A 12,288-nucleotide genomic window follows, 5' to 3' on the forward strand; every position below is an offset into this window, starting at 1 on the left:
CCTCAGAAGGGGAAACCAGACAAGCTCCCTCCCAGGGCTGCTCTCATCCCAGCCTCTTTCATCTTAGGCTTAATTGCCAGGACGCCCCACCCCGCAGCCTCTCAGGCAGGAGTCATCACTCCCATTTTATAGATGGAGAAACTGAGGCACCTAGAGGGAAGTGGTTTGGGGCTGCCGCCTGTGAGTCAACTGTGGAGCCAGGGTCCAGGGGAGCTGGGACCGGGCTTTCCAGCTGGACCTGTCCCTCAGGGTGGATCCTTGTCTCCACCCCTCCAGCACGCAGATAGCCTCTTTTCCAGCCACCCCTCCACTTCCACCTCCTCCCATCTGGAGGGCAGCAGGATGGGGGGGGGAGGGAGGGCCCTGTGAAGCCTGCAGGAAGGAGAGAAACTAGCTGGCAGCTGCTAGCATGGGGGTCAGGTCTGTTCCATCTTCAAACCGGCTAATTAGAGCCAGAGGCATTAGGCCAGCCCGCTGTGGGGTCTGGATACCTGCAGTTCTGTACCCTGGAAACCTGTGGTCATTGGGGCATTGGCAGCCTGGGTCCCCGGCCCAGGACAGGCTGCTAGGCAAGCCCATTTCTCTTGGTGCCCCACAAAGCATTGCTTTAGCCCTCTAAGTTTAAGAGTGCTGGGTTCCTACACTGCTTGGCCTCAGGTCTTCCCTGTCGAGGCCTAGGTTTTCCGTAGTGCTAGGCATGCCGTTCCATGACCCCGGGACACAGCAGCCCTGCCAGTCCGCACGTCTGCATCCCATTGTTTTCTGGCTTCATCACGGTTTATGGTCTTGTCCCTCCAGCTTTACCGTGGCCTGGCTGTCGCGACCATAACCGACTGTCGGTGCCGCCTATGGCAAAGGTCAGCAGCTTCCTCCCGCTTTGACCCGGGCGCCAGCTCCGCGCCCCCAAGCCGAGCGGGTTGGGGGCCCAGGCCGGCGTTGGAGAAGCGAAGCCAAGCCCTGAGGCACCCGCCCGACCGGTTCTGCCAGTGCCCGGGCGCGCGCTGCCTGCGGGCTCCCTGAGACCTCACCTTGCACACCCCCCAGCGGCCACACTGGGAGCGCCAGGACCCGTACCCTACGCCCCCCGAACTGGCCGCGCGCGGCTGGAGCAGGGTGCAGTGCGCCCGGGAGCCGGCGCGAGGCGCGCTAGTTGCCATAGTCGCCAGCCCTGCAGGCACTGTCGCCCAAGGGCTCTGGGATTGCAGCTTGCGTGTGGGGGGACCCCGGCATCCGGGCGCAGGGACCATCCAACTCCACCGCCCCTGCCCGCGCCTGCGGCGGTTTCGGGGAACGGGGGCCTGCACGCAGCGGGACAGTTACTCAGCCCCAGCGAAACTGGCGAGTCGGCACCTGCCGGCGGGTTGAGAGAGGAAGGCGGTGGCCCCGTTACCGCCCGGCCCCGCCCCAGCCCAGCCTCCCACGCGCCCCACGCCCCGCCCCGCGCCGCCCGCCCGGAAGGAGCCAGCTGGCTCGAGCGCCCGCGGCAGCTGAGTCAGGCAAGGTAAGCGCGGCCGGCCCGTTACCGCGGGCACTGGGGACCAGGGCGGCGCTGTGGTTTCGGTGCCGGCCTCCGGCGGGCGGTCTAATGAGCTCTTGGCACGCACCCCGCGCGGGCGGCCCGCCCGGTACCCCTGCTCTCCCGCGTTTCTGCCCTTCGGGGATCCTGGCCGCCCGCCCCGGTGTCACCCTAGAAACCTTTCGGTTTCATCTTGGGACTCAGGCGCGGGGTCCTCGCTGGCATTTGTGCGTATCCAAGGGTGGCTGAGATATGCAAAGGGCCCAGAAGTGACGGTGCCTCCTTCACGGCTGGCTCGTCTCGAGGCTGCCGGCCTGATCCCTCCTCGCTCCTCCCTTCAAAGATCCGCCTGCCTGACCATGGGGACTCTGAGCCGGGGAACCTGGGCCCAGCGCCTGGACGCCTTCCGGGTCAGCCCATCTGCCTTCATGGAAGGTCCCGAGGGTGAGGATCTGGGTCGTGACCTGCTGAACGACCTGAGGAGTGAGAAGCTGAGCGAACAGACCAAGGTAGGACCTGCACGCACACCACACCCGCCCTGGCCCGTATGGTCACCTCAAACCATTGCGCTCTGAACTTCATCTTCTCCAAATCTCCCACCCCCAGGTTTCCTTGCTGGTCTTGAGCTTGGAGTACCCAGCCCAGCTGTGGCCAGACGCCCCAGCAGCAGAGGCAGCTGCCACCTCCCTGTTGGATACCCTGGTCCTTCTACCCCCACGTCCTTCAGCTCTGCGGCGGCCCCTGTTGCTGGCGGCAACCACAGTCCTGGTGGCAGGAGGTGCCCTGGGCCCCACCTCGGGAGCCTCCCTGCGGCTCCTGCCCCTACTGCTCGGCTTGGTTACCGGCAGAGATCTGGGGCGAGGCTTTGGTCCCTCTTCAGAGCAGCGACCCCTGCAGGCCACTGCTTATGAGTGCCTACGGGAGCTGGAGAGCTGCAAGCCTGGGCTGCTGGGGGGCTGCCTGGGACTGCTGCGGGGCCTGCTGGGGCAGGAGGGCCCGGTGGGCCCTGTCCAGCCGCTCAGTCTGCTGCTGGCACTGGCCCTGCGCAACACCTTGGTGATACAGGCTAGGGCCAGGGCCAGCCTGCAGGGCCTGCTCACGGTCAGGGCTTCTCCCACCGCAGGTGGCCCCTGGAACTGGACACTAGCTGAAGAGGGCGGTGCCCACCTTCAGCCCCAAGCGCCCAGTTGGTCAGCAGTTGAGAAGGAAGAGTGTGGCCTTTCGGCGCTCGAGCCCGGTCCTGAGGAGGCCCGGGAGCTGCGGGCTGCAATGGCCCAGCTTCTGGACACCTTGTACCTACTCACTCCTGTGGCCCAGGCCCAGCTCCTGTGGCTTCTGGGCTGGGCCCTGCGGGGTCTGCGGGGACAGCCACCAGTGCTCTTCAAGCCACAGCTGGTCCGGCTTCTAGGCACAGCACAGCTGACACTACTGCACGCCATTCTGGCACTGAAGGCAGCCTTCGGCGAGGCCCTGTTCACAGCCCAGGACGAGGCCCTGCTGCTTCGCCGGCTCACCATGGCTGCCCAGCACCCAGCCCTGCCCCTGCCCACCCATCTCTTCTACCTGCACTGCCTCCTGAACTTCCCGGAGAACTGCCCACTGGGCCCCGCAGGTGAGGAGGCCACCCCACTGCTGCTAGAGCCCCAGCTGTGCCGTGACCTCCTACCTAGTCTCCTTCATGACCCGATGGCCCTCCTGGCCCGCCTGCATCTGCTATGCCTGCTCTGTGCTGAAGACAGAGAAGAGGAGGGGAGAGGCCAGGGCCAGAGCCCCCGGTACTACTTGGAGGAGCTGCTGGCCGGCCTGCAGCAGAGGGCAGCCCTGAGTGGGGGCCCCCGGGCCTTGGCTACACTCTGCTTCCAGGCCTCACACCTGGTTGCTCACTGTCTGGCCGGGCAGCCCACAGTGCTGATACCTTTGACCCACGGACTGGCCCAACTCTACCGAGCCCGGCCTGAGCTGGCTCCCCATTTTGTTGACTTCTTGGATCGGGTGGGCCCTGAGCTGGGGGAGCCTCTGAGGGTGGTGTTGCAGCAAGAGGTGGTATGCAGGCCGGGTAGAGATGAGGCCCTTTGTTGGCACCTGCAGATGCTGGCCAGAGTGGCAGACAAGGATGCCCAGAGTGCCACCCTCGGCTTCCTGCAGGCTGCAGCTGCCCACTGCACAGACTGGGGCCTCCAGCAGGCTTTGCTTCGGGCCTGCCGGGCCCTGCTGTGGGCGGGTGTTAGGGGAGGCCTGGCGGACTTGCTGCAGGCCTTGGCCAGGCAGCTGGAGGACCCTGATGGGCGGGACCATGCCCGCCTCTACTACATCCTCCTGGGCCATCTGTCCGGGCCAAAGCTGGCGGTGGCCCTGGGCCCTTCACTTGCTACACCTGCACTGGCCTCTTCATTGGTGGCGGAGAACCAGGGCTTTGCCACGGCGCTGATGGTGCAAGAGGCCCCGGCCCCAATTCGGCTGAGCGTGGGGCCCTACAGGGCCGAGGGCCCGGCCCCTGTGCTGCAGCTCCAGGTGGAGGTGCTGGAGCCAGTGTACTCTCTGGAGCTGCGCTTCCAAGTGGAAGGACAACTCTATGCCCCCCTGGAGGCTGTCCACGTGCCCTGCTTGTGCCCTGGCCGCCCCACCCAGCCTCTGCTCCTACCCCTGCAGCCCCGGCGCCCAGCCCCCACACAGCTGGATATCCGAGCTCTTTACACCAAATCCACTGGCCTCACATGCTATGCCCACCTGCCACCCCTGCCTGTGAAATTCTCTGACCTCTTCCTGCCTTTCCCCCAGCCCCCTCGGGGGGCCAGTCCAGGCTTCTTTGAGGAACTCTGGGACTCCTGCCTACCAGAGGGCACTGAGAGTCGCCTATGGTGCCCTGTTGGGCCACAGGGGCTGGAGGCCTTGGTGTCCTGCCACCTGGAGCCCTTTGTGGTGGTGGCCCAGCCCCCCACTAGCTACCACGTAGCCATCCGCCTGCCCCCAGACTCGAGGCTGCTGCTGCGGCTGGAAGCAGCCCAGGAGGATGGAGTGCCCGTGGTCCTGCGGACTGATGACTGGACAGTGCTGCCCCTGGTCGGGGACTACCTCCGGGGGCTGGCAGCTGCTCTCTGACCCTGGGGCCGGGCCGGGCCAGGCAGGAACAGGACTGTGGCCCTTGTAGGGTCCTGTCTAAGAGGGTCAGCTGAAGACCAGGACATAGTCCTATGGTTCTTTGAAAAACTATGTTCACCAGTGATCCTCATGGTTCATTTTCTTCTGGGACCTAATCGGGAGCAGGACCGCAGGGGTGGGGTCAGAGGCTCCATGAAAGCCTTTGGAATAGGAACCCCAGGCCGCAGGGCTCTGAAGTTCCTTCCTGCCCAGGAAGCAGGAGGAAACAAGCCTTCATCTCTGCTTCCCAGGGGTCTGGCCTTGCCCAAAGCCACCCAGCAGTTTAGGCACGAGCCTGCTGCTAGGTGTGGGCCTCCTGACCTGTGGGCCAGTGCTTTTCAACTCCTGAGGTTTGCAGGGCCCCAGGCCCGAGGTGCTTAGGCTAGAAACAGTGAGGAGGCTGCAGCGGCCTCTTCCCTGGGGAGGGAGGCTCCCTCCAGCTGGCATCAGAGCCAGTGCTAAGAAGGGCCTGCTAGCAATGGTGTCGGGTCTGAGAGGGGGCCCCGTGGTCTGGGCTAAAACTAAGCTGGCTTTTCCTCTCCCCAACTGGGAAACTGTCAGTGATCCTAGGAATCTTCCCAGATACGAGTCAGCCCCTCTAGGTCTTACTCCAAATATGTAAGATAGTCTGGATTCCGATGTATTGAGGCCAACTCCATTGCCAGACACCAGGCCGGTGTTTTTCACATATGTTGCCTCATTTTATCCTTGCAACAGATTGGCAGGGCCCCACAGATGAGGAAACCTGTAGGCCAGAGGGGTTGAGTGATTTTCCAATAGTCACCCATCTGGTTGGTAATCATGTCTTGTCACCCTGGAGCAGGTTTCTTTCTGTTACCACAAGGTCAGAGCGAAGCTCTGCATGGGACACAGAGTCCCTATTCTCTTCCCCGGGCCGGCCCGCACCACCCCTCCCCCTTGCCCCGGCTGCCACAGGAGCAGCAGTCCGCAGTGCTGGGTAATGAATGGCCAGAGGCTTGGGCCTTACGGTCCTGGGGGCAGGGCCTCCTGCTTCCTGTGCTCCCAGCCCGCAGGTTCCCATGGACCTTTCTTACCCCTCCTGGCGGGCAGGCTAGGAAAGGGAAGAGGGGCCTGGGACAAGTGGGGCTGTTACGGGTCAGGTCAGATGGTCTGTCCCAAGCTTGAGGCCCAGCAACAACTTGCTGTGTGATCTGGGCAAGCTGTTGCAAGTCAGGAAGCGTTCGGTTCCAGGAAACAAACTTCTCTGGCTGCTTGCAGCAGAACGGGATTTAAGATAGAATCAGGTACTTGGAAAATCTCTGGGAAGGCTGGAGAATGATCCTCCAGAAGGCCACCGCTGGGACTGTTGAATTCCAGAATGTAGTGCCCTGCATGCAGTCCAGCTCAGCACCCAGGAAGCTGGGCCCAGAGCCTGGAACACGGGGTGGGGACCCCCGCAAAGCCAGAGAACTGAGGCTGCTGCAGAAAGACGGAAGCTTCCACAGCTGGTTAATGGCCGCAGCCTCGTCTCCTTCATCCACGCTGTTTGGAGGAATCTAATGAGTGGGATCTATTTCCCCAGCAGACCCCTAGTGGCAAAGGAGTCTGGAAAATGTACTTGTTTTCTTCTATTTTATTTTATTTATTTTAATTTATTTTACTTTTTAAAGATTTTATTTATTTTTAGAGAGGAGAAGGGAGGGAGAAAGTGAGGGAAACATCAATGTATGGTTGCCTCTCATGCGCCCCCTACTGGAGACCTGACCCACAACCCAGGCATGTGCCCTGACCAGGAATCAAACCAGTGACCTTTCACTCTGCAGAACAACGCCCAACCCACTGAGCCATGCCCGCCAGGGCTTGTTTTCTTCTTGACTTCAGGTGCAGGAGGTGGTATTAATCCTTTGTCCAAGATTAAGATAATTGGCCCGTGTAAGAACTCCCTGGCCACCCTTTTGTCCGTCTCTACCCATCCATACCTCCATCCCACTCTGTCCCCCCATTCTTCCAGTGCCGGGCACCAGGCGGCCTCTAACCCTAACCCTCCCGCCCCACCAACCACAAGTGTGCCCACAGCGAACATTCTTAGCGAGCTATGTGACAGCTTCCCTAGGGTACCGACTGGAAGCAGAATTGCTGAATCGCAGGGCATGCGCATGCTTCATTTGACTAAGATGCGTCAGAGTAATTACAGTTTTTAGCTTCACATCCTAAATATGGGAAGTCGTGTGAGGAGGTGGGGATGGACACTGGGTGAGTCCGCCTGTGACGTCGACCACAGTTCACCCCTTCACACACTCAGCGTCCACATACCCCTGCTCACACTTAAACTTGCCGAAGACCACAGCAACGACAGGACACTCCCGCACAACTACCCCTCCTACAACCAAACTTCCTAAAAGGGACACCCAGTCACTGTCCAACTGTGTGGTTGTTGGCAGTGTTCATCCGTTGCTGGTCCTGCACCACAGGTGTGCTTGAAGCCTTCCCCGCCCGGAGGTTAGGCCCAGCCATGAGACCAGCTTTGGCTAATGAGGTGGCAACAGTGTTGGTTCTGGGGCAAAGCCTCCCATGCCGGTGCTCGCCTTCCAGCCCTCTTCCCTGCCTTGGCAGCTGTGGGAACGTCTCTGCCTTGGTGCTGAATAGCTTAGTCATAACCTCACTTTGATAAACAATAACAAATGCGTTGGCTTATGAAGTTAGCCGTTAGTAACCCACAGGACGTGAAACGCGGGAAGCTATGGGAAGGATATTGGCTAATCTATATCTTATGTGTAAGGAGGGAAACATCACGTGACAATGTGACTAGTTACAAGGCCATAATTAGGGCTTCCAACTTTAGCAAATAAAAATATACAGGATGCCCAGTTAAACTGGAACTTCAGAGAAACAATCTTTTAGTATAAGTATGTCCCAAACATTGCCTAGAACATGTAAAACATTAGTTGTTTCCCTGAAATTCAGATACACCTGGGCATCCTTGTTTTTCAATCTGTCAGCCCAGAGTGCTATTCATAACTTATTTTTTTTCCACCACCATTCTGGGCTCCTTTTGCCCTCCAGGATCTTGACCTAGAGAGGTGGCTTTCATTCTGAAGGGTCAGAGTTCTTGGTAATCCTACCTGTCTTGGGTCTTTTTAGTTTTCACAAACATCGTCACTCAGCCTGGCAGTCCTCGATGTCCCAGGGAACTTCCCGGATATGGCACTAGGCCTTGTGTAGGAGCAACAATCTCTTCCTTGGTAATCAGGACCCATCACCCTTTTTAGAGCAGTTGGTTCCGAGGCACAAAGATGGCAGATTTCATGAGTGTGACTTAAGGTGCACAGTGAGCCCCACCGCGCTGCCAGATTCTGGGTGTGCTGGCTACACTTCTAACTGGTTCTCCCCTCTCCACCCCACAGTCTGCAAGAGATGACAGAAAGGGACAAAATCTGAGTGGGGAGAAAGGGAGCCTGCAGCCAGCCTTGTACCCTTGACCCCAGGAGTCACAGCTGTCCTCTGTTTTCAAGAGTAATTCCGTTTACAAGCGTGGTACCCGGGAAATTGCTGAGGTGAGAATGTTTGCACATCAAAGAATGTCCCACACAATGCTCACACATCTCCAACTCTATCAGGAGGTCACAGAGGAGGCTCTGTAGGGTGCAAGCAGCTCTGCCAGCCTCAGAGTGGAGGCTTCGAACAAAGCCACAGAAAACCCAAGAATCATAGGTGTAACCTTTCAAAGGCCCATAGGACCAAGTGCAGGACAGGTAAGACACCATGCAAACCTTGCTCCTTGGGGCTCAACTGCAAAAACTGGCCCCCTCCCCTGGCCAGCCCCTTCTATTACAGGAGATGGGACCGCAAACCAAGGACCCTCCCAGCCTCAGACTCCCAGACCCTGGAGGCGGTGTCCGCCAACACCCTAAAGCAAGTGAGGGGCAGAATGCCCAAGCCCTGGAGCGGCTGCTGGGTGCACTCCAGGTAACAGGAAAACAACTCGTGCAAACAAGGCGAGGGGGTCTTCTTGATCTAACACAGCACCAGACAGACCAAGTCCACTGTGAGTCCAAAATGTTAAAAAGTGCATGAAGGGTTAGGGCTTGGACTACAGGGAAGGGGGTTTCAGAGTATGTGTGGCTTGAAGGGGCAGCCTTTGAAACATAATTTCTGGGGGAGCAAAACACACAAAAAGGAAGGAAGAAGTCATTCGGGCATGAAAGGGGAAGGAAATGGAGAAATTTAATGGTTCTGCAAGACAACAAAACGAGAGGACCTACAACTCCTCACCCACTCTGCAAACAAATCCATTCCGGGAGCTGGACTTCCCAGTGTTAACAGAAGGGGGCGCGATACACAGGGACCTTGTAAACCACCCACCACCGCAGAAATGAACGAGATAAAGATGGACGGTTTCAGGAGGAGTTATGCGAGCTCTTGCTCCCCAGCATTGTTGTCAGTTTGGTGCAAATAAACTCATAAAAATTCTCAAAAAAGGAAAAGATTGCATATAAATACATACAGAGTTAACGCAAAATACCTGAAAGTGAGTCTCATTACTTATCAACCACAGAAGATTCACACACGCGCGCGCGTGTGCACACACACACACCCCGAAAAGCAGCCTGGAAGCAGAGCTGGAATACAACACTCTAAACAGAACAAATTAGACTCAAAAGCTCGTGAAGATACACTAAGCCACCTTGGCTGAGAAATTTTAAAAGAACAGAAATAGACAAAACCCAGGAAGGAAGGAACAAGAGAAAAGAAACACAAAAAGTATCTAGAAATAAAGATTACCTGACAAGGTGCCCAAGGAGACCATACTGAAGTATAATAAGGGGCACTGAAGAAAGACACGGCAACAATCCAGAGAACGGAAATGAGGCAAAGGAGTCTCAATGGGTCACAGGGAAGTCATGGAAACAGAAGACAGGTAAAGGAGGAACCCTATTTGTGTTACTGGGTCCCTGAAGAAAGACTAAACGATAAACCAGCACCGATGTTTGATACTGTGTTCTAAGAAGACTTTCCAGGAAGGAAGAATCTGCACGTTCAAAGGGCCCGCGGGGAACCTTGGAAAACTAACCCAGAACAATCAACTTTGAGACATATCCTCATAAAATTATTAGATTTCAAGATGTTTTTTTGAAAAACAAACCCTCAAGATCTCTAGGCAGAAAGATCCAATAACTTACAAAAGAGTTAGAATGGTAACGTACAAAGCAAGACAATATGGAGCAGCATCTTTCAAACATTTGTAAAAGTGTAAACCTAGGTGTGCATATTCACACGAATTATCCTTCAAGTGTCAAAGCTATAAGAAACAGTTTTCTGTTCTTCAACAAGTATTAATTCACCCATAAGCCAATGTGATAGAGAATGCACTTGTCCAACTAAGAGATGACAAATATGTATATACACGCACACTTCATTATATAGATATAGGTATATCATGATCTGAGACTAAAACGAAGGTGGGCCTGAGGGTAAATAACTAAGTAAAAATGTTATGTATCGTCACAAATTAGAAATAATATCACTAAAAGCGTGGGAGAAGAAGGGAGAGGGAAAGAGAACAAGAAGATAAGCTGACTGGTGGCTGCATAGGCGCCTCTCAGCTCCAAATTCACTCTTCACTGTCTGCTCTGTGAAAATAAATCGGGACCTTTAAAACATCTTTGCCATCTGCCTCATTGTTAAACTCTGCCGGCAGAGGGCGCAGAGGAGCTATTGCAGAAGGGAGTCTTCCTTGCCAGGGCTTGCGGGAGAGACAAATCTGAAGCTTCTCTGCTACCCAAGCGTCCTCCAGCTGGAAGCAACTGCAGGCAGTGCGCATCCTTCTCCCGCACAGGCCCCTGCAGTGCATGGGAACCTGTAGTACAGCAGCCCACCCAGGCCTGGCGCCACAAGCTCTGCTGGAATTACTTAAACTAGCCAATCCTAAACTATTTCTCCGAACCCACCTTACCTTTCCCTCGGAAGCCCTGATACGTGCGGTGGCCTATGCTGTCCCCTCTCTTCTTTCTGCCTCCTGACCAACTGCAGTGCTTACTCATGTGGCCCTGCATGGAGGGCCATGCTTCTTGTTTCTGGGGGAACTGTAAGGAACATTGAACTTTTCTTTCAATGGCATTGACCTCTCTCTATCATTCAGTCACCTCTATAAATTAAAATCCGCAGGTACAGCCCTGACTGGTGCGGCTTAGTTGGTTGGGCATTATCTGGCAAAGCAAAAGGTCCCCAGTTCAATTCCCAATCAGGGCACATGCCTGGTCAGGGTGCCTACGAGAGGCAAGCAATCTATATTTCTCTTTCTTTCTCCCTCCCTCCCCTTCTCTCTAAAATGTAGATAATTAATTCTTTTTAAAAAAAAAATCCATGGGTACAATTAGAGCAAGGAAAGCTGCCTGAAACTAACTAGCAAGATCTTGTCTTCCAGTGATGACATAACTGAGTCTTCAACAAGCAGATCACTGTTCATTCCGGCCCTCTGCCCCAGAGACAGGCTCCTGGTGAGGCCAGCGGTGCCCATGGGCATGGTCCCAGGTCTATTACTTCTGTTGTAACCAAAAGAACTATCCCACTAGGAAGCCGTACTGTGGGTCCACGAAGATACTGGCTGAGGCACTGAGGTCAGGGAAGACAGCCATCTCCAGAAGCCGCAGATTCTGCCACTTTCGTGATGAAAGGGACCCGACGTAATCACCCTGAAACTGAGTTGACCTTCTGGGATATACTCTGCTATACGGAGAGCTCAGTGCTGGTCTCTCCTTTGGGACATTGCGCATTTATCTGAGGCAGTGGTCTGATGAACCTTGCTGAGGAGAAATTCATGTCGAGCTCCCCATGCCCCTCTTCTACCCCTTGCCCATGATGACTTTTTTCGTGAGCCTGTTGGACAATGGTAGGCATGAGTCAGAAAGGAAGATGCTGCCTTTTACCCGCAGAAGGTGCTCTTTGGTGAGCATCCACAAGTCAGTTAATGCTACACTCTGGACCCATTCCAAGAAGCCTGCTAACACCAGAGATGAAAGAAGGATCATCACTACTGATCCCACGGACATGAAAAGGACAATGAAATATGAACAACTCTGTGCCCGCAACCTGATGACTCAAAGGAAATGGACCACTTCTTTGAACGACACAAAGTAAGGCACACCCTAACGATATTGTGGGTTTGGTTCGATTCCAGTGAGTATCGCAGTAAAACGAGTCACACAGATGTTTTGGCTTCCCACTGCTGGGTTTTGCAAATAAAGTTTTATTGGAACATAACCATGCACATTAATTTACATATTGTCTATGGCTGTTTTTACACTACAGTGACAAAGTTGAGCAACTGTGACAGAAACTATATGCGAGGTTTGTCAAACTCTGCTATATAATAATCAGAAAATAAAATGGAAAAAAGATCTAATTTGTAATAGAAGCAAATGTAATCTATCTAGGAATAAACTTTAAAATATGATAACTATTGTGTATTAAGAAAACCCACAGCTATACAGATAGACATAAAAGAAGACATAAGTAATTGGCATTATGTATCTTTTTTAAAATATATTTTATTGATTATGCTATTACAGTTGTCAAATTCCCCCCCTTTATTCCCCTCCACCCTGCACACCCCCTCCCACCCACATTCCCCCGCTATAGTTCATGTCCATGGGTCATACTTATAAGTTCTTTGG

General features: G+C 55.1%; 1 protein-coding gene across 1 annotated transcript; it reads left to right on the top strand.

The window, feature by feature from the left end:
- The first annotated feature begins 1,444 nt into the window (after positions 1–1,444).
- AP5B1 (adaptor related protein complex 5 subunit beta 1) lies at positions 1,445–11,990 on the top strand. The gene is made up of 3 exons (XM_053925240.2): positions 1,445–1,501; positions 1,860–2,025; positions 2,123–11,990. Exons 2-3 carry the CDS (start codon positions 1,876–1,878, stop codon positions 4,613–4,615), a joined length of 2,643 nt encoding a protein of 880 aa, XP_053781215.1. The 5' UTR covers positions 1,445–1,501; positions 1,860–1,875; the 3' UTR covers positions 4,616–11,990.
- The last annotated feature ends 298 nt before the right edge of the window (positions 11,991–12,288 follow it).

Source organism: Desmodus rotundus, chromosome 5 (assembly GCF_022682495.2).
Source record: "Desmodus rotundus isolate HL8 chromosome 5, HLdesRot8A.1, whole genome shotgun sequence".
Classification (NCBI taxonomy): domain Eukaryota; kingdom Metazoa; phylum Chordata; class Mammalia; order Chiroptera; family Phyllostomidae; genus Desmodus; species Desmodus rotundus.

Bases quoted from the DNA above. Each gene is read 5' to 3' on its own strand.
- AP5B1 (XM_053925240.2), top strand. From the start codon at position 1,876: ATGGGGACTCTGAGCCGGGGAACCTGGGCCCAGCGCCTGGACGCCTTC. The intron at 2,026-2,122 runs GTAGGACCTGCA...TCCCACCCCCAG, and splicing joins AGCTGAGCGAACAGACCAAG to GTTTCCTTGCTGGTCTTGAG.